General features: G+C 51.1%; 10 protein-coding genes across 10 annotated transcripts; 5 read left to right on the top strand and 5 right to left on the bottom strand.

The window, feature by feature from the left end:
• Positions 1-6,091: 6,091 nt before the first annotated feature.
• Positions 6,092-7,872, top strand: J4E82_004382 (uncharacterized protein; the record flags this gene model as incomplete). Its single annotated transcript, XM_051730661.1, has 2 exons — positions 6,092-7,379; positions 7,436-7,872. 2 exons carry the CDS (start codon positions 6,092-6,094, stop codon positions 7,870-7,872), a joined length of 1,725 nt encoding a protein of 574 aa, XP_051589710.1.
• A 962-nt stretch (positions 7,873-8,834) lies between these two features.
• Positions 8,835-9,860, bottom strand: J4E82_004381 (uncharacterized protein; the record flags this gene model as incomplete). The annotated part of the gene is made up of 4 exons (XM_051730660.1): positions 8,835-9,347; positions 9,396-9,652; positions 9,713-9,740; positions 9,792-9,860. 4 exons carry the CDS (start codon positions 9,858-9,860, stop codon positions 8,835-8,837), a joined length of 867 nt encoding a protein of 288 aa, XP_051589709.1.
• Positions 9,861-11,163: 1,303 nt separating this feature from the next.
• Positions 11,164-11,846, top strand: J4E82_004380 (uncharacterized protein; the record flags this gene model as incomplete). Its single annotated transcript, XM_051730659.1, has 2 exons — positions 11,164-11,198; positions 11,318-11,846. 2 exons carry the CDS (start codon positions 11,164-11,166, stop codon positions 11,844-11,846), a joined length of 564 nt encoding a protein of 187 aa, XP_051589708.1.
• A 557-nt stretch (positions 11,847-12,403) lies between these two features.
• On the bottom strand, positions 12,404-13,000 carry J4E82_004379 (uncharacterized protein; the record flags this gene model as incomplete). Its single annotated transcript, XM_051730658.1, has 1 exon — positions 12,404-13,000. The coding sequence occupies one exon, from the start codon at positions 12,998-13,000 to the stop codon at positions 12,404-12,406; it is 597 nt and encodes a 198-aa protein (XP_051589707.1).
• Positions 13,001-14,172: 1,172 nt separating this feature from the next.
• On the bottom strand, positions 14,173-15,155 carry J4E82_004378 (uncharacterized protein; the record flags this gene model as incomplete). Its single annotated transcript, XM_051730657.1, has 3 exons — positions 14,173-14,216; positions 14,268-14,791; positions 14,986-15,155. 3 exons carry the CDS (start codon positions 15,153-15,155, stop codon positions 14,173-14,175), a joined length of 738 nt encoding a protein of 245 aa, XP_051589706.1.
• A 167-nt stretch (positions 15,156-15,322) lies between these two features.
• On the top strand, positions 15,323-16,682 carry J4E82_004377 (uncharacterized protein; the record flags this gene model as incomplete). The annotated part of the gene is made up of 2 exons (XM_051730656.1): positions 15,323-15,445; positions 15,495-16,682. The coding sequence occupies 2 exons, from the start codon at positions 15,323-15,325 to the stop codon at positions 16,680-16,682; spliced, it is 1,311 nt and encodes a 436-aa protein (XP_051589705.1).
• A 233-nt stretch (positions 16,683-16,915) lies between these two features.
• Positions 16,916-17,771, bottom strand: OLE1_1 (stearoyl-CoA 9-desaturase; the record flags this gene model as incomplete). Its single annotated transcript, XM_051730655.1, has 2 exons — positions 16,916-17,487; positions 17,543-17,771. The coding sequence occupies 2 exons, from the start codon at positions 17,769-17,771 to the stop codon at positions 16,916-16,918; spliced, it is 801 nt and encodes a 266-aa protein (XP_051589704.1).
• Positions 17,772-19,605: 1,834 nt separating this feature from the next.
• On the top strand, positions 19,606-19,866 carry J4E82_004375 (uncharacterized protein; the record flags this gene model as incomplete). Its single annotated transcript, XM_051730654.1, has 1 exon — positions 19,606-19,866. The coding sequence occupies one exon, from the start codon at positions 19,606-19,608 to the stop codon at positions 19,864-19,866; it is 261 nt and encodes an 86-aa protein (XP_051589703.1).
• A 987-nt stretch (positions 19,867-20,853) lies between these two features.
• On the top strand, positions 20,854-21,581 carry J4E82_004374 (uncharacterized protein; the record flags this gene model as incomplete). The annotated part of the gene is made up of 2 exons (XM_051730653.1): positions 20,854-21,240; positions 21,291-21,581. 2 exons carry the CDS (start codon positions 20,854-20,856, stop codon positions 21,579-21,581), a joined length of 678 nt encoding a protein of 225 aa, XP_051589702.1.
• A 698-nt stretch (positions 21,582-22,279) lies between these two features.
• Positions 22,280-25,615, bottom strand: J4E82_004373 (uncharacterized protein; the record flags this gene model as incomplete). The annotated part of the gene is made up of 5 exons (XM_051730652.1): positions 22,280-22,351; positions 22,409-23,757; positions 23,804-24,317; positions 24,364-25,193; positions 25,327-25,615. 5 exons carry the CDS (start codon positions 25,613-25,615, stop codon positions 22,280-22,282), a joined length of 3,054 nt encoding a protein of 1,017 aa, XP_051589701.1.
• Positions 25,616-25,948: the final 333 nt, after the last annotated feature.

Below are 25,948 nucleotides of genomic sequence, written 5' to 3'. Positions count from 1 at the left end.
CACTTGTATATCAACCTGTCGCACCAACAGCAGCTGATGCCTGCTCGGATACACGATTATCCACTCCTTGGCCCCTAGTCTTACCGCGACACCTGGATACCCTTCCCCACCCTCCTTTGCACCTCCGCCTGTCGTTCGTTTTAGCTTCTCACTCGTTTGAATTGTCGCGAGGTGTAGTCGGCATGTTACAGTAGTCCTCTGTCGCGCGAATTGAACTGAGCATACGGCTCTCTAGCCAACATGGAGGACAATCTAGACATACCGGAGGAGTCTATGCGACATATTGAGGCCCTGCTGGCGAGGCATCCTCCACATCTAATTCAGAGAATGTTCTCACAAGCGATAGACTCGCGTATGTTCGTCGCCGCCCGGTTGTGTGTGTATATGCTTACCAAGTTTAGGCCGCAACTCCACAGCCTCGTCATTCATGTCCACCAGCACTGCTAGTTCAACCACGACATCCTCGTCTGGGTCATCATGGCGGTCTCGACTCTCTATGGCATCAACCTTCTCGTCGTCCACAGGCAGCAGTGACACGCGAGGTTCCATCGCTTCCTCATCGTCATCGCGCTCCAAGAGACGAGCGGAACCACGCTCCTACCCAGCTGGTCTTGATCCGACACGTCCGGTGCCCGCTACTATGCCTCATGTGGATACTGAGAGCCCACTCGACCTCAAGATGGAGCCAAGCTATACACCAACAGATGATATCAGTGTTGCTTCTCCATCATTGATCCCGGACGATGACAAGTCTCAGAGTCAATCTGGCGAACCGTTCATGTTCTGTACCTATTGTGCCGAACAAAAGAGCCAGAAGACGTTCAAGGCCAAATCTGATTGGAAGAAACACGAGATGAGGATGCATGAGACTGGAGAGGACTGGCCGTGTGTCGTCAATGGTTGCAACCGTATCTTCGACCGCCAAAAAGACTTCATCAAGCATCATCAACGCTACCATGCCGGTCGGCCTTTACCTTCTCTGACGGATATCGGCATCACCTTATTGCCAAGAAGAGTGTTTGGTTGTGGGTTTGACAAGTGCAAAGAGGTTAGCATCGGGTGGGATGAGCGATGTGACCACGTCGCGAAGCACATGAAAAATGGCGCAACGATGGACCAATGGAAATACTCGAATGTCATCCGGAACCTGATACGACAAGAAGCCCTTCACGATACTTGGAAAGAGCTTATAGGTTGCTTGGATGAGAGACTACGAGAAAGTCGGTCGCAGATTAGTTGGTGTCCCGACAACTCGAGAATCCTCCGACAGAAGCTTCAATGTTGCGATCTTCGACCAAGTCGAGAAGAGGTCTTAATTACCGCTTTGAGTCTCCGCGCTGACATACAGCTGGACTCTGTGCACCAGCAGTTACCTCCAGGTTTCGTGACTCCTTCAAGAGATTCCGTACCGCATGTCGAGAAGCTATCACGTGAGCAGCGCATGCACATTCTCATTGGAAATTCCAATCCACAACACTCACGAGCGCGGCTTGCAAGCATCAACGCAGCGTTACTACGTATCTGTAGTTCTCTAGCGCACGTACCTGACTATGATTGTGGCTCCTCGCCATTTGTGGAGCCGCAAACTCCCGCGGTGGATACGAATAACCGCCGCATTAGCTACATGGACGTGGACCCTGGGAACTACCTTGACGTAGCGCAACCAGCTATACCTGATCTCCCACCGGCTATGACAACATCCACGATGCACACACCTCATGCCCACACTCCAATCATGGATCCCGAGCAACACACCCATATGTATCACGACGAATACATGGAGCAAGTCAAGGTCCCACCCAACCCACTAGAAACATTGTACCCCAACTATTTCGGTGGGGCTCCACAGTTTGAAGAGTCACAATACTATGACCGTCCCTCATTCGGCCAAATGATCTCGAAGCCACTTTCTAAAATAGGCAATCGACTCAGCAGCTCCAGAAGCAACACTCATCCTAGACCATCGTCGCAAATGAGTCAAGCATCATCAGACATACACCCTGACTATACTGTTGCAGCAATGGGCATGCGCCATCCTCATCTTCACCAGCATCAGCATCAACAACCCCAACACCCTATTCAGCAGCACCATCAGCATCCACAGCAACACATGATGGCCCAACAGCCGCAACCCTACCGCGACTCGACGTCGCAACTGCATGAACATATACACATGTACACGACACAGAGCTGAAAAGCCGACATGCAACGAACTTTCCTATATGAGCTATGCCCCATACTTGTTTCGACGCTTTCCCTATGTCATTCAGCGAGCATTTAGATCTTTTTGACCCTATGTTTTCTTTGATACCCCCGTGCTTTCGAGCACATGTGATAGACATGTACTATAAACATATTCGTAGTATCGAGCCGTTACTGGCATAACGTCACTCAGTCTCTCATTTAAAAACTGGTGCTCTTGTTCTAATTGATTTACTATCATGTGCAACGCCGTCACTTCTGAGGGTATCAACAAGTACGAAGATCTAGGAGCCCATTCTGATAAACCTTTGTTAGTGCATGTCGCATCTAGCGCTACTCACTATGGTCGCGGCTAGCGATGTGTACGTGCCAAATGTACCACTGCACTTCGCGAAACATTAACCGAGCATAGGAGAGCCTCGTCCGAACGGTGGATACTACTGAATGAAGAGGTGCGCTATCATAATGACGGCCTGTACTTGACGAATTCATCATATCATAATCATAGATGCACGCCTCTCACGATCGAACTAGGGCGGTTCCTTAACAGAAAATCGTTGTTGTTCGGAGATCGACATACATTTTCCGTCTATTGCACATGTATCAAGTAACACCACTTTTTCGTTCGCATCCCAACCTCGTCCTCCAGCGTTCAAGTTTCGCTCAATCTTTTCCTTCTCTTCCACTTCCATAGAATAATTACAGACTTCGTTATGAATTTTCACATGCACCTCGCTTTTGTCAGACATCTTTAGGCTCCGCTAAGAATATACATTTATCTGTCGCCATTCGTTGTGTTCTAGCTGATAGGAATGTCACCTCCACGATACGCTATGAGATTCAGACTGGGAATCTGGGAGCAGTCGTTACTTTGTTCGCATTCAGTCTGAGATGTAAGATATCCTGGCGAGGCCTTTGAGCGGCTGAGGCGGTCGTGTCGTATGCTTTGTTCATTGCCTCGAAATGTGCACATTGGTTTTGCTCGATCGTGTCCATGGCAGTCGTCAAATGCCCATAGCGAGATGTCGCATTATTCTCGTGCGTGCTGAGTGCATCCATAATGCCGTGGTTCATGGTACTCAAATTTGAGGTAAGTCTTCGACCCCCTACGTCCAGGGTAGACATCAACGTGGTGAGGTGAGATACCAAAGTCTCCTCGCTCACACCGACTGCTGCTATCACATTGTTTGTGTTGGTACCGATAGAAGTTTCGAGGCCGTTCTTGACCCTACTACTGACCATATTATGCTCTGCGTCGACATTGGTACCAATCTCGTTGAGCTCCAGGTTGGTGTTGTGGGCGTTAAGATTGGAGCACACCGTATCGAACCCTACTCTATTAGCTCTCGGATGCGCACCGATGCTGTCGTGTAACGATTGGAATTTTCTTCGGTCATTGTGCAACTTTGCAATCAGCTCTTGAACATGGCGTTCAGCTTTCGATGCAGGATCTGATCAGTGCCCTAAATGGATCACTTCCCCTTCTGACGATCTAGTTCTCCTTGGATCGAAACGTGTCTCTATGTGCTGTTACCTCATACGATGGAAAATCCGGCTATGTACAGAAATAGTAAGTGAAGCAGCTTCCAGTCAAGAGATTCGATATAAACGATGACCCCCCAAACATTACTCTACAGTATAGTAGCTGCTGTGGGTGCTTGATCGAGCATCTCACCCTACTAAACCCTGGTAACGAGACTATTTAATAGACCTCCCAGTTTGTAGCCTTAAGCAGCCCGATCTCCTCCACCAGGCTCGCTCTCCACACCCAACATCTACCTCGGGAGCCGAACAAAGGTCAACTTTAACATTGAATCACATCAGACCCCGGCAGCGCGCATACAGAAGAACCAACAGTGTATGCAGACGCTCTGCAACTGTAGAAGATACTGCCAGAGTCTACATTAGCTCATAACAAGAAACCTCGTAAATATTAAGAGTATTGTAGACTTCTACGTTTCCTATGTATGTCTACAAGCTTTTAATATGCTTCGTTGTGGTAGGAAGAAGTAATCCTTTCTAAAGGTATGTTTAGTTTTTCTCTTTGATATACCTAAATTCATCTGTTTTCTTCGTGATCTTGAAATGTCCGGTTTCGAGGACCTTTTCGGCGCTTCTGAAGCAGAAATAGCAGCAGTGCCACCACCAGAACTCCCGGCTGAGCTCGCAGCCGCCGTCTGCTCATTGTGCGAGGTGAAATCAATTACATTCTTCTTCAGCTGTACTATTGTCAAACATTATAGAAGTATGTACTAGTGCCGTGGCTCTCCTCAATGTACTTGGTATACAACTCCTCCACTATTGGAACGATGGGAGATGTAGTTGTAGCTCCGTGTGTGTCTTCGTTGATGGAAGTAAGTATCTTGCAGTATACATAGTCAGTAGCGATTGAGACAGTGACACAAGGAGATTCCATGACTCTGTCCCATGCGATGATATGTTCTGATTTTAGGCCGCTACACTAACCCCTGCATGCCGTGGGCCCTGTAAGCTATTATGGCCCTCAGACACGAGTGGGTCTCGGTGTCTCTACCATGGATTTGGGTGTTAGTAGCGGGTACAATTATGCAGGGAAGAACGGCAGAATCCGATATAAAGATAGACAGGACATTGTTTAACATCGGGGCTACAGCGGGCTCTTGCATAATTCCTAGCTTAACAAGTCACCCTCGCATTACGGACTTGGCCGAGTGGAGACAACTGTGCGTGTGTGAAGGTGGTACTGTGTGGTTCGATGTAGTTGAGAGGTAATAGAGATCAGAGGAAATGCGAGAGAAGAGCTTTTGAAGGACCGATTGCAAGCGTGACTGGCTTACCTAACACGGCGTTTGACAAACGACCCTCTACGCTGTCGTACATGCTTACTATGAGCCTGGAGCGCGGAAATGTCATCGTTGGTCTTCAGCTCGCAGTACTTTTTCGCGATGTCCGTGTGATAGTCTTCCACTGAAGTCATAACACCCACTCGGTCTGGCCGATCCTTCTCTTCTCTTACGTATCAAGGCAGTCATCGCTAGAAGATACACCACATGTCTTCGGGTAGAGGCTTGGACTGGTGGACAAGGCTTGCCTCAAGACATAACGGCACCGAAGCACGACGAAGGCTGCCTCGGCAATCCTTGTCAGGCTTCGGCTGGCGGGCGGGAAGACGGCTATGCGGCACCTCGAGAGATAAGTTCGTGCAGTCCCCCCATACAATGCCTCATCCATTATCAACTTTGTCGCACGCTGTGAGGGCGTGGATCTCCCACGGGGTATGAGGAAGAGCTGTGATTGGCTGGGACGGTAGCGCATTCGTGGGTGGAAAGAGCGATCTGGGGTTGTCAGAAATTTCGAAGGAACGGGGCCCGTCTTGGCCCAAGCCTGGGCGGACTGGGCGCCAAGTGAACGTGGTACAGCGACGGACTCTCGTTCGCTGATCTGGACCACGTTCGACCATGGCGATGGCGAAGAGGAGCGACGAGGCACGGCGGAGACTTAACGCGTCAAAGACATGCCATGCAGGTGGGCCGGTTCTTGGAGACCCATTACAATCTTCTGCACCAATCGCGTGACCTGTTGCCCAGTATGGTCAGCGCGGAGCGGAGCTGGAGGTCCAGAGAATGCCCATCTGTTAGGCTTCAGACCACGACCAGAGCCAAATAGCATGACACTGTGGCTTCGGTGATCCACCGCGCCTCGATGGGGCAGGCAATACCGTCAGACGTCCACAAACGCTCACTGCTAGTGAAATATCATCTCGCCGCCAAGATCCCACCCGTTGGAATCCATACTGCCTACTTAAGCTCCCATGCACTCGACCGGTTGAACACTTCCTCTCCCAGGACACCTCACAAACACTCAGCCTTACCAGTCAATCGGCGCAACTGCTCGCCGCCCTGCTCCTACAATGGCTCCCGCTTTGAAGAAGTACGACTGGATCCTAGCCATCACCACCATCGCCTTTGTTGCCTCGTCGGCTTCGAACGGTGCCAACGATGTCGCCAACTCATATGCCACGTCCGTGGCTGCGAGAACGTTGAAGATGTGGCAGGCTGGTATTCTGGCCTGTTTCACTGAGTTCTTGGGTGCCGTTGCTCTCGGATCCCGAGTCACTGGAACTATCAAGAGTGGTATCTTCGCCCTCGACACCTTCAAGCCTGTGCCTGCTACTCTTATGCTCGCCATGGGATGTGCTGAGGTCGGATCCGCTGTTTTCCTTACTGTTGCTACCATTGCTGGTATGCCTGTTTCGACTACCCAGACCGTTGTTGGAGCCCTCGCTGGTGCTGGTATTGCTGCTCAGTCTCCCCTCAGCTGGGGCTGGAAGAAGGGTTCCATCTCCCAGATCGCCGCCTCGTGGGTCATTGCGCCCTTCCTGTCCGCCGCTTTCGCCGCCGTTCTCTTCTTGACCATCAAGTTCGCTGTCCACAACCGAAAGGACCCCTTCAAGTGGGCTATGCGCCTGATTCCTTTCTACCTCGCTTTCACCGCTGGTGTTCTCGCTCTCTTCATCATTGACGAGCTGCCAAATGGCGAGTCTCTTGAGGAGATGGGTGCTGGCAAGGCTTGCGGAATCATTCTCGGAGTCTTCTTCGGCATGCTCGCCATCTCCTACATCTTTTTCATCCCTTACTTCACCCGCCGCCTTGTCAAGGGTGACACCAGACTGAGGGCATGGCATCTTCCTCTCGGTCCTCTTCTGTACCGTGAGAACCCTCCTATCTACTTCCCCGGCAAGGGCGACCAGGTCGTCACCGACTACTACGCCAAGTCAGCACCCGTCGCCACAAGTGAGCAAGATAACCTCAAGGGCGAGAAACCTATTGGTCACTCAACCTCTGTTGACAACAAGTCCTCCGGTGACAGCGACAACATTGATGTTGAGGGCGGTCGCGGCCTGTCCCGTCCCCTTCCCCGCGATGGAGCCGTTGCCCACATCATCCCGGCTAAGCCCGAGCCCGAGGAGCGCTGGTTGAAGCCCGTCGAGCACCTCCCCTTCTACTCTCCCAAGAAGATCATGAACTGGACCAAGTTCATCCTCCTCCAAGGTGTCTCTCGTGACGTTGTTACCCAGAAAGATCTCGCCGATGTCCACTCTCGCGCTATTGTTTACGACAACCGTGTCGAGCATCTCTGGACTTACGCTCAAGTTGCCTCCGCCATGATGATGTCTATTGCCCACGGATCGAACGATGGTAAGTCAAACTCCTGCATATTCCACCTTGATGTACCTGCTAACCTCACATCACAGTTGCCAACGCTGTCGGACCCTGGGTTGGTTCGTACAACACCTACACCACTGGTGTCGTCACCAAGGAAGCCGACACTCCCATCTGGATCCTCATCGTCGCCGGTCTTCTTCTCGGTATCGGTTTCTGGTTCTACGGATACCACATCGTACGCGCACTCGGTAACAAGATCACCCAAGTCTCTCCCACCCGTGGATTCAGCATGGAATTGGGTGCCGCCATTACTGTCCTCCTCGCCTCGCGTCTCGCTCTCCCTGTCTCCACTACTCAGTGTCTCACTGGCGCCACCATCGGTGTCGCGCTTTGCAACTTCGATCTCAAGGCCGTCAACTGGAAGCAAGTCGGCTTCATCTTCTCCGGGTGGATCATCACCTTGCCTGGTGCAGGTCTCATCTCAGGTCTTATGATGGTTATGGCACTCAACACGCCCCATTTCTAGACGCTGTTTGCAATTGTTTATAGTTTTAGTTTTGACGTCTTTCTTGTAATGCGAAAAGAACGCATGGTTTAGGGTGCATGATATGGGACGGATGATACCAATCGTTTACTGTACCAAATTGTAATCTATAGAGTACACACAGTGAACCTCTCGAGACTGATTTAACTGTGATGACTGCGCGACGTCGAAGTGTACTTGAGGAGGTGTCGTCTTTCGGCCGAAGGCACCGTGCCTAACGTTTGATGTACAAAGTTAGTTAATGTTGATGCGCAATTCGTACATTAAAGTTACCTACCATGCTAGCAACATATCTCTAGCGGATAACAGATCGACGGACCGAAGCTCCACGTATGTTGTTGCCTACAGTATTGTTGTATACAGCGGGAGTGAATGTTCTTGTTTTGCACATCAAAACACTGTGCTAGGTATACCAAGCCACAAATTAGTCGTCTCAAGGAAAGAATGTAGTCGGAGGATACTGATTGTGGCTAAGCGGATACGAAGAGTCGGTCTTACTATCGGTCTTTTCCTTGTCCAGAAGCTGTTAATTCACTTTCAAGACTTCTCGATATGTAGTAGAGCTGGGTTTCACGTTGGATGCAGAAGTGTAAGGGTAGAGCAGCAAAAAGCTGCAAGAAATATCGGTATTCCCTCAACGGTACAAAGACCTGTACAACATATCATGGCCCAGTCTAGCTTGACCATGCATGCATGAAGCAACTCCATACGCCCGTCGCAAAATACCACCAGCCCGAGCGTAGACAGGCTTCAGGGTCTATGCATTACATCGTAAGAGAGAAGTGGGAGAAGCGGATTAAAATAGTGATAGAATAGTAAGGGAAGCGTGGCTGCTATACGGCCTGCTTGCCCGACTGCTGAAGCTCGTTGACGAAAGCGTCGTAATCAGCGGATGAACCTGAGCCTACTATAGCTGTAAGCCATGGATCGGACTGGCTGCTCTCTCAATAAGCGTTTGGGTTGGGATAAAAGGAGGACGATGACTCAGGGTGCTGACCTTGCGGTGACTCGTCGACCTTTTGGCGCTTCTCTGCATAGTCGTACGAACCTTCAGAGCTGGCGTGCTTATTGCCAGATGCGCCGTGTTGGGCTGCCGCTGCTGCTTGCGCCGCCATCTGCAGCTCGCCAATCTGGCGCTCCGAAAGCCCGCCGTTGTTATTGCTGGAGGCTTGTTGCTGCTGCTGCTGTGGTTGCTCGGGCTGTTGGGGCGGCTGTGGTGGTTGCGGTGCTTGGTGCATGTTTGGTTGCTCGTGTGGTCGGTTGAGATCTACACCAGCCGGCGCAGGTGGTATCTCGCCTTGGGTCTCAAGCAATCGCGATTGCAGGTTGATGATATAGTCGCGCAGTTGGTAGTTCTCGGTTTGAAGAGTCTTGTAGAGTTCGCATAGCTGCTCGAACTCCTTGACCTGATCCTTAAGCTGTTTGATATACTCTTCCTTACGCTGGCGGAATGCGCGCTGGCAATGTTAGTGTGGAGCATAGGAATGCGCGGGCGGTGGGCATACCTGGGCAGCGCGATTCTGGGCGGCGCGCTTCGAGGTCGACAACTCTCGCCGTCCCTTGGAGCGGCCTTCACTCGTGTTCCCATCGTCGGGGCCGCCTTGGCTCATGTCGTAGGCGGAGCCCCCAATGGCTGGGTCGATGGCGTGTGGCGGGCCAGCAGAGTGCGGGTGCTGGGAATGTTGGGGATGTGGAGGATGCTGGGGGAGAGGCTGCACGCTGGGCTGTCCAGCGCCGGCAGCGAGCAGATGTTCTCTTAAGCCTTCATGACGATACGTGTTAGTAATCGGCAGGAGGGTACGGATGCGGGGGGGCCACTAACTCATCTCTATGGTCGGCTTGGATTGATCCTGAATTGGCATGTCAGCAGCGCAAGGCCTGAAACAGTCAGCAGAGCTTACCTGAGCGGCCGATGCCTGCATGTTATACCCAGTGTCAGTTTGGCTCGAGGGATACAGGATTTGGCTCATTCAAGGCGCGTCGGACGGGAGCACCGCGGCGAGGGTGTTGTGGCGTTGATTAGACAGCAGCGTGCAAACGGGCCTGGGATGTTATGTCGCTGTACTAGGCCAAAGCGAGACTATATGAGCAAGAGGGCAGCTGGGTGAAGCGATGTTCCTTCGGCGTGGTCGGCCGGTGAGGGTCGTGATGGTGGTGACGTCGCGACAATGGGGCCGTCGACTATGGGCAGGCTGCAGTGCGTGAAAGAGGACGCCTGTGCTGGAGAGTCAGCTTCATCCGTCGCAGGCGCCAAGACATGCGCGCAGTGTTGCGACAGCATCTTGGTTGCGCGTCTCGTGTTGTAGGACGATGGGGCAGCTCACCTGTATTGTGACGATGCAGTTGGTCGAAATGTGGATTACGCAGCTTTGACTAAGAAGAGACAGACCTCGGGGCGATGGCGCTATATGTAGGGCGGCACCGTCGGCCTCGCGGGATCTCTCCACGACGACGACAATGCAATGCCTCGCTGCACTCCGCCCTCCTCATCACGACTCGCCGGAGCCAGCTGCATGGAAATGAACGCCCTGCTGCCATATCCTGCCTGACTTCGGCAAGGTTCCGACGAGCTGTGCACTCCATCCGACCATCCACCTGCTTTTTGCGACGCTGATTGCTTACCAATTCCCCGACCCCGACCGTCTGGTAGCTGTCGAACACACCTTAATCTCTTTGGGGCTAGTTTCGCCATGTCTGATTACTGTATACGGGACATATATGTTTTCAGATCCGAAGGCTCCGTAGATACCAAATGCAGGAGTTGTTGCGCCCTGAGATCAGGATATCTGCTGCTGCATCACGGTTTCTTGCTGTCAACCCCCCTTTTGCTGATGCTTTCTTGCCGTGATGAGTGCTGTCACGACTCCCACCTGCCCCTCTAAGCGCACATGCAGCATCAGCAGATAATTCACTCCCAGATTCTTGTCATGCTCCTTCCAAGTTACCTAGTTCCCTGCAGGAGCTTTGGCATTTCACAGCATCAAGCGTCCTGCTGAACTTATTGGGCAAATATATGGCCGTTGGGCAATTTTGGAGATGCTTGGTCCAAGCGCATTTGCAAGGCGCATCGCAGCGATCAACTCCCACTCCGCTCCTGATTCCGCAACGTCTTTGCATCTGCTGTGCATCTTGCAGTCAACGATTTCCTGCTGATCGTACGCTATTAATTCATTGACCGCTGTTTGCTTTCCATCACAGAACAAGCCCTTGTTCATCTACACCCCGGTATCTGCGATCAAAGTCGTCATCAACACCAGCAAGTGCACCTACACCATGACAAGGCCTCAGAATCTAGCTCGGGCAATCCCGTAAGTCTAGCAATTACTTTTCCGCCACTGATAAACAAGCCAATCCCTCATCTGACCTGCGCCATGACACCCACCTTGATGACCTCAGAACTCAAACACGTCTAACCTACGAGTCACAGCCAATCGTTCCAGGCGTTGTGCGAGCGTCGCTGTCGCACCAAAACGTCTTTGCTGATCCGCCGCGAAACAAATGTCCGGCCGAGACAGGCTACTACCATACCTCACACGAAATACGCACTCGTTACGGGGTTCCGGTCACTGTCCTCAGACTCTCGTCCGCCATCTGGTCCGGCTGAGCAGCCCAAACAAAATACACCACACGACTCAATCTATGCCGCCAACCAACCCGCTGACCTGCCTGACCGAGTACAGAAGCTCTCTTCTAGATGGAAAATCATCAATAAAAGGCAGAGTATTGAGCGCAAGTTCCAATTTGCTGGTTTTGCAAAGGCTTGGCAATTTATGTCGCTGGTTGCGGACGAGTGCAAAGTCAAGAAGCATCATCCGCGTTGGACCAACGTGTATAACAGGGTCTCAATCGAATGGACTACTCACGATCCTAAAGGACTGAGTATCAAGGATGTTGAGATGGCTGAATTTTGCGATCGAAAAGCAGCCGAGGTTGAGTTGAAAGAGTCACCATTTTGATGTAGCTTAGATCTAGATAGATCGACGATTTTCCGAATAATCTGCACCAAGAAAATGCCGATGGATCGACGAACCCGACATTACCATTGGTCAGTGGAGAGGACCGTCGGACGCGGAGATACCGTACCTCCATGCTCCAAACGAACTACGTGAAAGGGCCGGCTTATCGAACCCAAAGGCGAAATGGCACTTGCTCAACTTCTTACATGCTTATCACTATCTAACATGCCGTTTTCTCACTGACCCACGGGTCCATTGGCACTATTGACACCCAGACTCCTGTATAGCATTGTGATGACTGATCAGAGTTTCACTTTTGTAAACAACATAGTTATATAATGAGGCGATGGTGGAACAAGATGAAATGAAACACGTGGAACGTCAAAGTAATTCTTATTCTGTAAAGCTCGCCAACCATACACCTTGCTTACTTAGGAAAGACCGTCCTTTAATAGACTGGTCTGTATTAACCCAGTTCATGGTGACCAGCTATAGTCTGCTTCCTCTTCTCTGAGCTACCCTCGTCACTCAAGTCATGTCTGTCCTGCCACTTCTCTTCAGCACCCAACTACCACACCGACATCGTCCACAGCCACACTCCAGCCACTCTCATCCTCTACGCCATCACCTTGCACACTGACCGCAACCGAATGGCCAACACCTGGAACCACATCTTGTACCGTGACCTTGCCGCCGACCCTCTTCCAACCTTTGTTTCCAACTCCTAGCTGAACCTCTTGTCCACAGCTGACCCCATCTAGGAAGATCTCAACGCGCGTCTGTCCACTCGGCCTGCTTCCCCTGACCCATGCGTAGCAATCCACCGTCACACCGGTTGGAAGATCAATGTAAGACTGCGATAGCGTAAGTGTCGCAGTCACTTCCGAGCTATTCGATGTCGCAGCATATACGTTGAAACCCGAGTGTGCGCCAACATGGGGAGGGGAGGTGGAGATGCCGCGGGAGGACCATGAGCCTGTCACCATGTCCATCCATGGGGTCAACAAAGGAATCTCGAAGGATGGATTGGTGAGGGCGTTTGTACAGGCTCTTGCAGAGAGGGTCTGCTGCGGCGACGGAAGTGGTGTGGCTTGAGTGGATGAGAAGGCGAGGGTGGCGCATACGAGAAAGACTACGAGCCTTTGAAGAACCATGATGGTGAGTGTCGGTTGTGAAGAAGTTCTGTACGTCTGGCAAACGTTTGGAGACCCTATGTCTCGGTTGCTGAGTGGACTCGGTGGTGGTAGTGTTTTCGAGTTCGTGAGCGTTACCGATAGTCAAGGAAAGGCGATCACGAGTGAGACAACGCTCAGATGGCTTGTGTGACGTGACCAAGGGAAGCCTATCGACGCTTTCCAAGTGCCTTTACTTGAGTTTGGCTTGATAATCTTTCGAGGATTCGCGTGGAACGTTGGCGCTAGTAAGGATGGGCAGGTGTTCTGCAAGTGAATCGACAATCAGGACGATTACTGATTCCGTTTGCTTGAAGGCCGAATTGACACAAGTGAAAGGTGAGGAGAGACAAAAATAGTGAGACCTATTCAAGCCATTGCACCTGCTGCAGACATATAGCATTGCTGGCTCTTGTTACATTCATCAACACAAAAAGCACACTCCAGTTTGCGATCATGTCGAACAAGCTCCAGCTGGCAGGGCCAAAACCTGATCGAATGAAGCTAAGCCATCGCGCAACGGTTTTATCTACGGTACGGTGCAGGAGTAAACACAAAGGAGATATTACTAGTCTTGTAATTGATAGGGTTGGACGGCTGGTTGAGGCGAAGGTGGCGTAAGTCTAAGCGAAATTCACGGGGCCGTTGCGCAGCCGCTTGGCACCACTCCCTATCACTGTACGGGTAAACACAACAGTCGCGCTATGTTACAGCCCGAAGCTTGCTCCAGATATCGGAGATTTTGCTGGCAAGCGATCGAAACAGGTGGGAATGATTGGCGAGGTTGGGGAGTTTTGATCAGGTTTCTTCGAGCCTATGGGGATGTGTTTCACTGTATTCCAGCAGGGATTGGGTTATGTGAACCGAGACAGAAAGGAGATCTAGAACTAAGAAAAGAAAAAAGGAGAAGTGGTGATGTTTGGTCGGAATGATGTTATTGGATCTTTGTTAGGCCTGTGGGGGTTTATCCTCCCAAGCCTTTGCTCATAGCGGCGTACTTTTGGGGTATATAGAGAGCCACCGAAGTCAACCTATATGGCTGTCGAGAGCCGCCGGGTACGCTTCTGTCGCATACTGATGCATTTTTAAAGTCCGCCTCAAACGCCGACCGTGCAAACCGTAGCCTCATGTCGTCATACTGTAAATCGTGTCGCTCATGCAGGCTGTTCGTATGCCCTCTTAATGACCCTTGCGAATTCTGCCAGTTTTGTTAGCAGCTGATTGGTGCTCAGTATGTAAATAAACTTACGATCAAACTTGACATTCTCGCGGACAACGGTGCCCTTAGCCTCGTTGTCCTTGTTGATTGGTACCTTGATCTTGGCACCATCGATGTTCCATCCACACACGCTTCCGACAAAGTTGTCAAACTCGCTTCCGGAGAGGTTCAACCACGACTCTAGGATGCTTCGGTCGACCTCGCGTACCGCTTGGCTGACAGTCGCAGCAATTCGTACGCGCATCAACTCCTCAAAGCCTGATACGTCGGCAATCAAGTCGGCGTACAGGTCGTCAGAGTCAAGTGTGGACCAGAATGTGGCGTAGTCTGCACCTTCGAGCAGATTCCTGAGCTCGTTGAGCTTCTGGACAGCTTCTGATAGCGGGGCATCGCCAGCAGCTGGGTTGTGTAATGAAGAGGAAAGAGGAGCTAGGACGTGTGGGGGAAGGAGGGACAGACCCAGGGAGAAGTCGGGGCTGGGGAAGACGGTGAGGGCCTTGACGAGGATGTTGGTGATGGTCTCGTCACGGGCGAGGTGGGGGTTGAACTGGTAGCTGCAGCATCGTGGTTAGTGAGATGCAACGATGATACTGGAGGTACAATAAAAGAGGCAGAAAGCTGTCAGATAGAGCTAATAATAAACTTCAGCGGGTGGGTGGATTCAGTCCCCATCCCTCGGGTAATAGGAAACGTTGTGGTTGTTTATTCATCTTGTAGCATAGGAAAGATTGAGTAGAGGGGAACGTACAGCTTCAACAAGGCGAGGTTGGCGTAGCAGTCGTACGTCTGGTTCTCGCACTGCTGCATGACATAGTCCTGGAAGACACCCGTCGTCTCTGGGTTGTAGCGATCCAGTCCATCGAGGATCTGCTGCATGTGATCCGGCCGCTCAGGCGCGAAGTCGAAAGGGGCGCCCATGGTGGTTGTGTGGATGAGCGACGAAGAGTTGGTGTCGAAGGCTTGGTCAAATTCGCTCAGTGCGACGAGACGGCGCATTGGCCACCGGGCAGCCCCGCGTCATCTTCAAAAAAGTTAGACCCCGCCAAAACAATTGATTGCGACAAGATCTACCAATTTACACCACCATGGCGCCCTACGACAGCGACTCCTCAGACGGCGGCGATGACTACACCGAGACAAATGTGCTGCTGGGTTATGCGACAAAGGAAGCAACGGGCGACGCAGTTTCCCACATCGGAGGCGCACCGGTACGCACACTGTCGACCTAGCCAGAAGTCTGTCTAATGATCATAGTAGGGCTGGATAGATGAGGCGACAGCCCCTTCTGGCGCCTTAGCAAAGTGCAAAGTCTGTAATGGCTATCTCAGCCTCCTCCTCGAACTCAACGGCGACCTTCCTGACCAATTCCCTGGTCACGAGCGGCGACTGTATATCTGGACATGTCGGCGCAAACCATGCAGAAGAAAGGAGGGTAGCGTGAGGGGCATTCGTGGAGTGCGCGTCGCAAAAGGCGCGAGCAGTAAGGCTACTACTGCCAAAGTCGAGAAGAAGGAGGTCAAAGAAGAAAAGCCCCAGCCCAAGATAGGCGAGTCGCTGTTTGGGGTCAAGAATGGGACAAGTGCATCGACGCCCGCAAACCCATTCTCGAACCCCTTCTCGTCCAAGCCCAATGGTGCGGCATCGGCGAACCCTTTCTCTTCGGGAGGAAGTGCAAATCCCTTCGGCACATCCAGCCCTACACCCGCAGTTCAAGTTAGCGAGCCTGAGGAGAAGAAGGATGAAGCCTCCACGACTTTACCGGAAACTTTCGCGTCCAAAGTTCGGCTGTCTTCACCACCTCCGTCTGAACAGCAACCCCCACGTCCACATGAGCCATGGCCAGCAGACTCGGCCTTCCCTACGCCGTTCCCACACTACCACCTGGACGCCGAATACGAGACGCTAGACGCTCCTTCAGAACCATCAATACCAGCAAACGTGCGGGTTATGGATATGGAGACTGAAGAAAGCGGGAAAGGTGGTGGAAAAGAAGACAAGGAAGTATTTGAGTCGTCCATGGACAGGACGTTCCAGAAGTTTGCAGATCGTATTGGGGAGAACTCCGAGCAGGTGCTGCGTTATGAGTACAAAGGCAAGCCGCTTCTGTACAGCGACAACGATGCTATCGGCAAGCTTCTGGGACCACATTCGGAGAATGGCACAGCGTCGAACGCAAAGGTCAAGACAGCGGCCTCACGAGGTGGAGCTGGCTTTCCTCGATGTTCGACGTGTGGTGCGGATAGGGTCTTCGAGGTTCAGTTAACACCACATGCAATTACCGAGTTGGAGGCAGACGAGATGAGCATCGATGGCATGGAATGGGGCACTATCATTATGGCAGTATGTAGCAAAGACTGCAAGCCCAGCGACGTCCAAGAAGGCGAAGTCGGCTATGTGGAGGAATGGGTTGGTGTCCAATGGGAGGAGGTCGCTTCAAAGAAGTAGGAGACGATCACGTAAGATATCAGACGAATGATGACTTGAACGATGATCTCGATACCCCACACTTACAAAGGAGCTCGTTTTTTTAAGGAGTAGTATACTCAGCTGTACTGCACCCGAGAGGTATATCATGTATTTTGTGCTTTCTATTGTTGGTATAGAATGCAGCGTATACCTTGAGGGAAGACTTGAGTATGGAGTACCCCTCAGTAGGAACGAGCTCCTTCGTACAAGTTTCAAGCTGCTACAGCCGCTGCTACAGGTGCAGCCACCCTCGTGATTTGATCGCCTGCCCTGACGACACCATTGCCTTTGGTGTCTTTACTAGCTCTCTCAGCACCTGTTTTCCAGACTTCGACTTCCTGACCGCCTCGCAAGATACCAACACGCATAGTCGACAACAAATTATGTGCTGCGTTCGAATGTTCATACACACCGCCATTGAATACCGCGGTACCATCCTTGCCAACCACACTCTTGATCAGTGTCTTGCCACCGGGATGATCAGCAATGAACGGTGAAACATCGTGGATTACCCCAGCGATAGCCACCAAAGCGGCGCCGTTGGCGGAAGCCTGGGCTTGAAAATCGTCCCAACTGATGACCGGCAATTGAGCTAATGGGACACCCCAATCAAGCTTCGATCGCTTTTGGTCAAGTGCTTTTTGTTGCTGTTGAAGTCTGCCTTTCTCAATCTCATTAGAGCGAAAGGTCTTCAGGTCGTAAGTCAGTGGAAAGAGAGGGATTATGGACATGATCCAGATGAGCCATTTCGTCGGGTCGTATTGATACCAGATTATTGCGTTGCCTTGATCTGTTGTTAGTATCGTCACCCTTATGACATCCAAAAGACATGGACTTACGGTAGTCAGACGGAAACTCATGGTGGAAGTTATGGTATCCTTCGCCCATAGTCACCAAAGCGGTCAACACGTGATCCCTTGGAGATCTCCGATCGTCGAATGGCTGTTCGCCGATCCAGTGAGCGAGACTGTTCACACAAAAGGTAGCTTGCTGTACGAAGCACGCCCTGATAATGCCCGCATACACAAAGCCACCCCACCAGTCTCCCCACCCCGAACCTGCTACCATCGCAGGAAAGATCCAGGCAGCAAAGAGAAGCATTTTTCCATAGTGCCTGTGCTGAAACACAACGATCGAGTCGCTATCCAAGTCGGAAATGTCCGTACGACCTTTGACTTTCGGGTCGTTGTTAAGAACCATCCAACCGATGTGAGAAAACAACAGGCCCCGCATGACCGAGTATGGATCTTTCATCGTATCTGTCCATCGGTGATGCGCGCGATGGTTGGCGCTCCACCATCTTATGCTACCTTGGATTGCTCCTGCTCCTGTAAAGGCCAAGAACAGACGTACTGGAAGGCGCGCAGAGTAGCAGCGGTGGCTCCATAATCGATGATATCCACCTGTGATACCAAAAGCGGTTATGAAGTAGTACAGGATGCTCCATAGCAAAGTTGGTCGAGTGAGAGGTGTCGAACGTGCCAAGTAGAGGCCATATGTCGGGACTAGAACGACGAGAGTTGTGTTAAGCCAGTTAATCTTCTTGTACCAATTTGCGAAAGTGACTGGTTGAGCAGATATATGTAGTTCTTTTGGAGCGGAAGGTTTTCCTGTTGAAGGGTCAGAAGCGGCCATGACGGACGACGTGAGCTAGTCAATCCCACACGAAGGAAAAAAGCGGAATGCAAGGCAGCCTACTCTTCCAAGCACGATAGCTTGGTATATGTACCTCCATCATCTTCGACCGGAACATTCCGAATACACCAACTGTTGGCCTAAATGCAGGGCAGACGTGGTTCTTTCAGCCCCATTTTCGGTCAAAGGCAACGTGCGTAACGGCGAGACGGTCACGCCAAACCCCCCGATCCGGATTCCTCGGGTGTCGTGTAGTTTTTACAGCTCTAATGCCATTGGTGGAGCGGAGTGGTGGACTGAGGTTGATGAAGTTTACAATGCCGTGTATGGTTAGACGCATGCAGGAACGTGGCCGTTCTTCGGCTGTTTGATGCCTACCCAGATGCTAGCCTGTTTCTGGTGAGGGATGCGAGTTTTCAGGGTAAGATGCGACAATCTTGGCGCGGACTTCATGCCACTTCCCAATTCTTGAAATTCGTGGCACGTCCGCTTCTTTATGCGCGCTGCTGACGGCTATACTACTTTCTATGTTCAATCGCGAATTACAGTGGACGACTTCCTTATGAGGGCTGGTGACAGCTATACCCTTCTCCGTGGTTAATCGCGAATTCAAGGGAATACTTATACCTCTTTCCATGTTTAATCGCGATTTTGAGTAGCCACTATACTCCTTTCGATGTTTTCTTGCGAGTCAAAAGGTATAGATGGCTCAATGGTGCAGATGTCTTGCAAAAGGGGCCTGAAGCTTGATAACTCTCTGAAACTCTCTAGTGATTACAGGCATGTGAAGTATTTCTTAGCCTGCGCTGTTCCATCCTAACAAGCAACTGGGCTGGATTCCTCTATTGTTCCGTACTCTGGAGTTCTGCCTTACTTGAGTAGTTTTGAAAGTTTTTGGCTAATCACAGATCATTTGAAGGCGACTGTACAATGTGACGTCGGCGCTTTGGTACAATCCATGCATCATCCCAAGTGTCATAATCTTCTTTGATCGCCCAATCCTTAGGTTGAAGTTTCATGGTCATCGCTAACACATCTCCTCGATTCGCTCGATGTACCCTGCAGCGCTCATGAGGCTCCACACGTCCTGTTCGCCCTGAGCCTCCACCCTGTCCATTAAGCACTTCATGAGGTCTCTCAATACAACGCCTGGAGTCTCTACCGGCTTCAACGCATCCGATTTGCTCTGAAGAGCAAATAAATCAACAACCAATCGTCTAAGGGCGCAGGGACGAGTTGTCTTCTGGTACGCCACAAGCATTAGCTGATGACGAGCTTTGTCCGTCATTTTCAAGCTGCATTCGACGATGTCTTGACGCACGACCTGCAAGAATTTGATGTCTCCGAGGGTTTCGCCCACATTGTGCGCAAGAACCAGTCTGAAGCAGCGAAGTACGTCATCTCTCTTGTCCGCCTTATAGACTGGGATAGTACATCCGTAGAGCCACTGGACGTATACGTCGAAACCATCGGCATCGATATCATCAAGACTGGCGGTATCAAGGAAGTTCGACGGGATCCACTTTGAATGACATGTGGGACAAGTTTTGTTGTTCTCGAACCATTGTTTCATACAACCTCGATGCAGATTGTTTCCACATGTCTTGCAGTACGCCAGGCTTTGAACCAAGGCATCAAGATCTTCGTGACAGATGACGCACTCGCCTTCGATGTCTTTGCGCACAGTTTGGTACTGGTTCTTGAAGAAAGTGGATTGCTTGCAAAGCATGTCCTGGTGCGCCGAAAACAGGCGACGCTTTGGGCCTACGTATAGGCAACGGAGTTTACCACCAAATCTGAACTGGTTATTATATGATGATAATGGGAGAGTATGGGTTGCTTGCAAGATAGGTGAATGCTTCTTTGCTTTGCTGGCCGTGCCGCGAGTTTGGCTGACAGTCATTGGATCTTGCGTTGGCTCGACTCTTCGAGCTCTGATGCTGACGATGGAAATAATCCCCTAGGGAGCCGGACCGTTGCGTGGTGAGGTAGGGCCTGTCACGAGTGTAGTATCGAAGCGCGAGTAAGACTAGCCGCCTTGTCGCGGCCCAAAATAAGCCTATAAGGTCATTGTGAGGTGATGGAGATGGTAACGACATTGTAATGAAGGGCAGGCGAGGAGCGGTGATGTGAGGCCTGAACTGTGAGGCTCTGGGCTCGCGGAAACATGGCTATGCAAACAACTCGTATAGCGTCATTGCTTTCTAGGACCCTCGCACCTTCCTTGAGCTCTCACCGTCTGCGCCGCTAGCGTTACTAGCCCAGCAGTCACAGCAAACACGCGCACACTCCCCGCAGAGCTACTTCTTCTCTCTTTATGATCATCATTCCCCGTCAAAATTCATGCTCACCACTTCATATTTGCAGAACTCATCGCTCCTCAGCGCCTAGCGCGCACGACTACTGTACCTATATCTCATGTACCATGCCAGTAACTACAAGACTCAAACGACAGGAATTACCATCCTCTACATCTGACAATCATCTCGAATTAGGAGTCCATCCCACTGCAAAGATGACGACCCACACTGACACCGTCCCTATGGACATCGACTTTGACAAGCTTCAAATTACCATCGACACTAATAGTTGCCCTGTGTCACCTGGAAAGAGCGATTCCGGAAACAGTAACAGCAGCACTCTTTCCTACACTGATGACTTTGAGACGCTGCCCCCAAGTGGCCCGACTAGCCATGCTCATATCATCGACCTTGGGGAGTACGCTACATCCATGAAGGAAGAAGGAACACTCAAACTTCAAGATGCGATCGTCACTACTCTCTTCAACGTGTCACTAGCCACGCTCAGGTCCTTCGTCAACCCCACAGTCAATACCTTCAAGGCTGTGTTTGGCACGAAGGATGTACAGTTGGTCATCTGGCGCAAGGGTCACGAGGTCTTTGTAGGTCATCATGTCTTCTGCTAAAGCTACACCTACTGATGTTCTTGTAGATTGGCACTTTCGAACACCACAAGTCAATGAAATTGTACCGCTTCGAGCATGTCGCCGGCTTCCTGATCGGCTACGATGAATCTTGGCACCTCAAGGTCACGGCTAGCAACGCCTACTCCGCCCCCAAGTGGCCAGATGTTTGGGCTGGCAAATTCGAGTGCCACGGTGGTGTTGCGAAGATGACGATCGAGAATGAGGAGGTGATCATGGCGAAGCGAGCCTCGATCTTGGCATCAACAGTGATCAGCGGCAGGTATTGGGAGCTGAAGACTGATATCAAGATGACTTGATCGTGTGCAGAGCAAGGTGCAGTAGTCGTATGAAGGAGAGAAAGATCAGCAGAAATTCGTTAGGAGGATATAACCTGGGATGTATTTGGGGCGCATGTCACACAATGTTTCTAGCACATGGAGCCTTGTGAGAAGGGAGCAGGTGACCCCAGTATTGTCATAGAGGAAGACACCTCAGTGGGTGATGATGTCTCGTACCTTGACACAGAACTCTAAAGATAGCCAAAATGTCACCCATTCAGCCGTCATACTTCTTGCTGCTTCTCAGATAGACCCTCTCTACGCTACCTTTTCATCGGACGATGATTCATTCAACACTCTTTCACCATGAGCTTACCATCTTTTTGGATGCTTCGAGTTAGTGGTGCAGTCAGGGAGGCCAAATAGATAGAACTGTATGATGATATCACTTTGATGTTCCAGCGGAATACAGAGAGAGGTAGACTGGAGGACGGACGAATTAGTGGAAGCAGGTGGATCTTTTGATCGGTTCACATCTATGTCGTCCGAAGAAGTAGAAAAATGAATTCATCTTATCCAACAACGCCTTATGATGATAGCAGATCGCGTGCGTTATTCAAAACACTCGAGCGATTAATGCGGTGTATCCAACAACATGTCTATCTCTAAACTGCTCCAAACGCCGGTCATCCAATGCATATGCCAATGCTAGTAACGTCAATGCGTGTATCATAAAATCACCACCTTCCTGGTCCGAAAGTTCCTCCTTTTGGCACTTCCTTGTAGGGACAGGCTTGCCAGTCACAACCCTATGGATATGTTAGCAAACTGTATCAAGAAAGAAAACGTGATTGTGAGCTACGTACCTGCTTGTAGACCTCTGTACCCCACCATTTGAAGTTACTCATCCAACCCGGGTACACAATACCAAAGAAGATGACAACGACACCAAACGCAAGACCAGAGTCCAAGGCCGCGCTAAGCATCATGTTGTACTTCTTCCACCATGCGTTCTTCCGGTTCCGAATCTCGTAGTTGAAGATGTAGCAGACGATTGCCCAAACGGAGAAGTTAAGCCCAGTGGCTGGCGGAATCCAACTCAGACTACCGAACACAACGGCGAGGTTGACTTTACTAAGGATAGATTTGCGGTCTCCACGGGCGAGCCACCAGATTATGACGGGTGCAATAGCGCCAACAGGGAAGGCCCAGATCAGGTGTTGGTAGAGTGCGCCTGGGCCGAAGAACTTTCCTGGTCCAACAACACCCCAAAGGATACTTCCGTTGAAGTGTACGCGGGCGATTGGACAGTTGAAGCCGTTGATAGCCTGTGGTGTGCAGATACCTGGGATGTAATTTAGCATCCAGTTGAGCACACCAATCTGCGTCAGACTGGAAACGATGGTGACAGAAAGCTGAAGCTTGAAGAGGATTTTGGGGGGAATCTTCATGTAGTGACCAAGCTTCAGATCTGAAGCAAACTTCAGACCCTGTGTGGATGAGATATAGCCAAAGGTCGTGAAGACCATGTTTGCGACGGGCCGACCGGGGAAGACAACGCCACAGATCAGTTGGCAGATGAGGTAGATGCTACTTTGTTGGTTCGTGATGGCCATAACGATGCCGATGGGGACGAAGAGAACCGCGCCAATGCCGAGAGCTAGCAAGAGACCGTACCAGGGTAAGTGGACAGGGTAGTACTCGACGACGAACATGCCGACAGCGGCCATGCTAACGCCTGTTAGAAGATACCAGGTAAGTGGTACATCCTCATATTTGCGCATGAGACGGTTGTGCACGTCTTCCGCGGACAGTAGGTCTTCCACGTCCGGTTCTGACGTCGTACTCGGCCTATGTCGGAGCATTGCAGGTGAGCCCGGACGATTGTTAGCATCGGATCCGTTCACTAATGGCTGGTAGTCCTGGGCCGACTCCTTACGGATCTCAGCCCAGGAGCGACGCCATTGCCTCCAGATATCCTTTCCGTACCATAGCCCAGTGTGCGAAAGCAGAGCAGTAAGACCGGCAAATTGCAGGGCGTAGCTCAATACGTAGGTAATCGGAAGATAGACACGACTGTATTGTTTGTAGGCTTCTTCGTCGAAGAGGAAGTTCTCGGTCAAAATCTTGCTGACGTCGTACGGCTTTCCACGATTGTCCCATACGGCAGATGAGAGGATGGGCATGTACGAAGAGTAAAGGACGTTCTTGTAGTCTGTATCTGTTAGCGTAGGTGATCATAATTTCTTGGAAATACTTGCACATGATTGGGGCTGCAATCCACATAACCATTACAAGCCCTCCAAGGATGTTCATGGCAGCCCAGAATGGGGTGATCAAGGGAGAACCAATGTACGCAATCTGGGCCCAGTCGAAAGTCACCGGAAATAATCCAAGGCCAGACGAGATTCCGAATAGATTAGCGACGACAACACTCTTTGGCGCGAACCAGGTGATCACATTGAAATAACTCAATGCTGGGAACAGGAGACCAGGCAGGAAGTAAAATGCGACGGACCCCAGGAATATGCGCTTGAAGAATTTCCGTGGAGCTATGGTCCAGCCATCGGCAGGCTTGTTCTCATCTTTGTGCAACGCGGTAAACATAGCAGTGGACACCAGCGTGCTTGGCCATATCATACCGCTGGGCCGGACCAAATAACGTCTAGTAATGCCGGCAAGGGAGTAGCCCAGGATTTGGGTGGAGAGAATGAGCAGTACTTGATACATGATGCCGAGGTCTTGCTTGTAGAATTTGACCTGCTCAACGATGACCTTGCGAATGTTAGCATGTACCTCTCTTCTTCAATAATATACTTACATCAGTTGCAAAGGCAAAGCCGAAGGATACATTGCTGCTGACGTATACGCAACAGTGTTCTTTTTCGTTCCAGCGGCCTTGGGCAAGCCAGAGCCGTAGTCGACGTGCCCAGGTGACTTTGTTCTGTGATGATTGGGGGTGGTGTGAGGTTGTTTGAGCGCAACCATCGATGAAGGTTTCTTCAGGGTCGTCGTGTCGTTTTAGAAGTTGGTCCCATAGCAGACCGAGAGGATGAACAAGTAGTAGTGCAATAATAGGAGTAAGGCTAACGCTAGGGTATCGTAGGGAGAAGAACAAGTTGGTTGAAGAACCAGCAATGGAAAACAGAATCGACAGGAACCACATGCGCGGGGTATCAATAGACAGAGACAGGTTGTCAGTAGCAGCAACGGACGCCCTGACTTGAGCGTAGGGCGAGTTATCGGACGGATTACCCTTCATATCGTGTAGGTCGTCGTCGGAAGATTCATTGTCGTCTAGCGTACTGCTCGAAGAGGTTGAGTTGTCAAACAGTGGCGCACCAGCTGTAGAAGGATCGAGGCCGCTGGCGTTGAACCTCGCTTCGAAACGACATTCCTCCTGGCCGCTGGAGGCTACACCAAGCGTCGTGCTGCTACGATCAGCGTCACCCGTCCTACGACGTGACTTGCTAGTGCTTGAAAGGATTGGTTCACTCCGTATCGAATCATCGTGGTTGTGATCCGAGAGTAACGTGGGTTCACTATGCGAAAGTCTGCTCTTTCCTTTTTTCTTTCTTGACTCATTGACTACGTTGTTCTCATCAGACTCCTCTGGACTGGAAGAAAAAATAGGCAGGCCGCCATATGACCCTGGGGTCGAAGTTAGCACGTGTAGCGAATGAGATTCCGTGCATCTTGTGCATCGTGGGATTTGTGCACGCGTCCAGAGCCGAGGGGGCGATTAACGACCATGGCGCTTGACAGCAGTCAATAGCTTGCTTACCTGTTCCCTGCGCCGGGCTCGATCTCACCAGAAGAGGTACTCTTGACATTGCCTTCTTGACGGATCGTGTAGGACTATCGGGGCGACCAGCTGGCAGATCAAGATCGTCATCAGAAGTCGTTTCGGATGTAGCTATGTTCCTTGCTTTCTTTGCTTTCCCAGGCAAAACCTGCAACTCGTAGCTGCCTTGAGAGACGGAAAGAGGGTCGTGTCGCGTGGTTCCAGAAGAAGAATGGACGGACGAGGGAGCAAGCGACGAAGATGACCCGCACCCGTCCTCGTTAGCCATATGTATGGGTGGGTGTGCGGCCAGGGGCGCGTGTACAAGTGTTCCCGTTTGTCGCGCCAAAGCGGCCTCGCGCGACGTTCGGAATCAAATGATCAGATAAAATCGCACGCTGCCATGTGTTGGGCCGTAATGTTCCCGATGATCTGATTAGATGGAAGCGCGGAAAACGGTCCAGAATTAGGTCAATGATGTATTATTACTGGAGTCATCCAATAAAGAGTGCAGTGTCGACGCAGTGTCTTCACGGTAAGCGGTTAGATCCGGGCGACGATGTGGAGTTCCCAGCGAAAAGGCTCCCACGCTCCCGCGCGCGCGAGCCGCCTGCATATCATC

The sequence above is a fragment of the Alternaria postmessia genome (assembly GCF_024291825.1).
Source record: "Alternaria postmessia strain BMP 2775 chromosome Unknown scaffold_20, whole genome shotgun sequence".
Classification (NCBI taxonomy): Eukaryota; Fungi; Ascomycota; class Dothideomycetes; order Pleosporales; family Pleosporaceae; genus Alternaria; species Alternaria postmessia.
The sequence above is the reverse complement of the archived record's forward strand: the minus strand, read 5'-3'. Positions and strand labels throughout refer to the sequence as shown.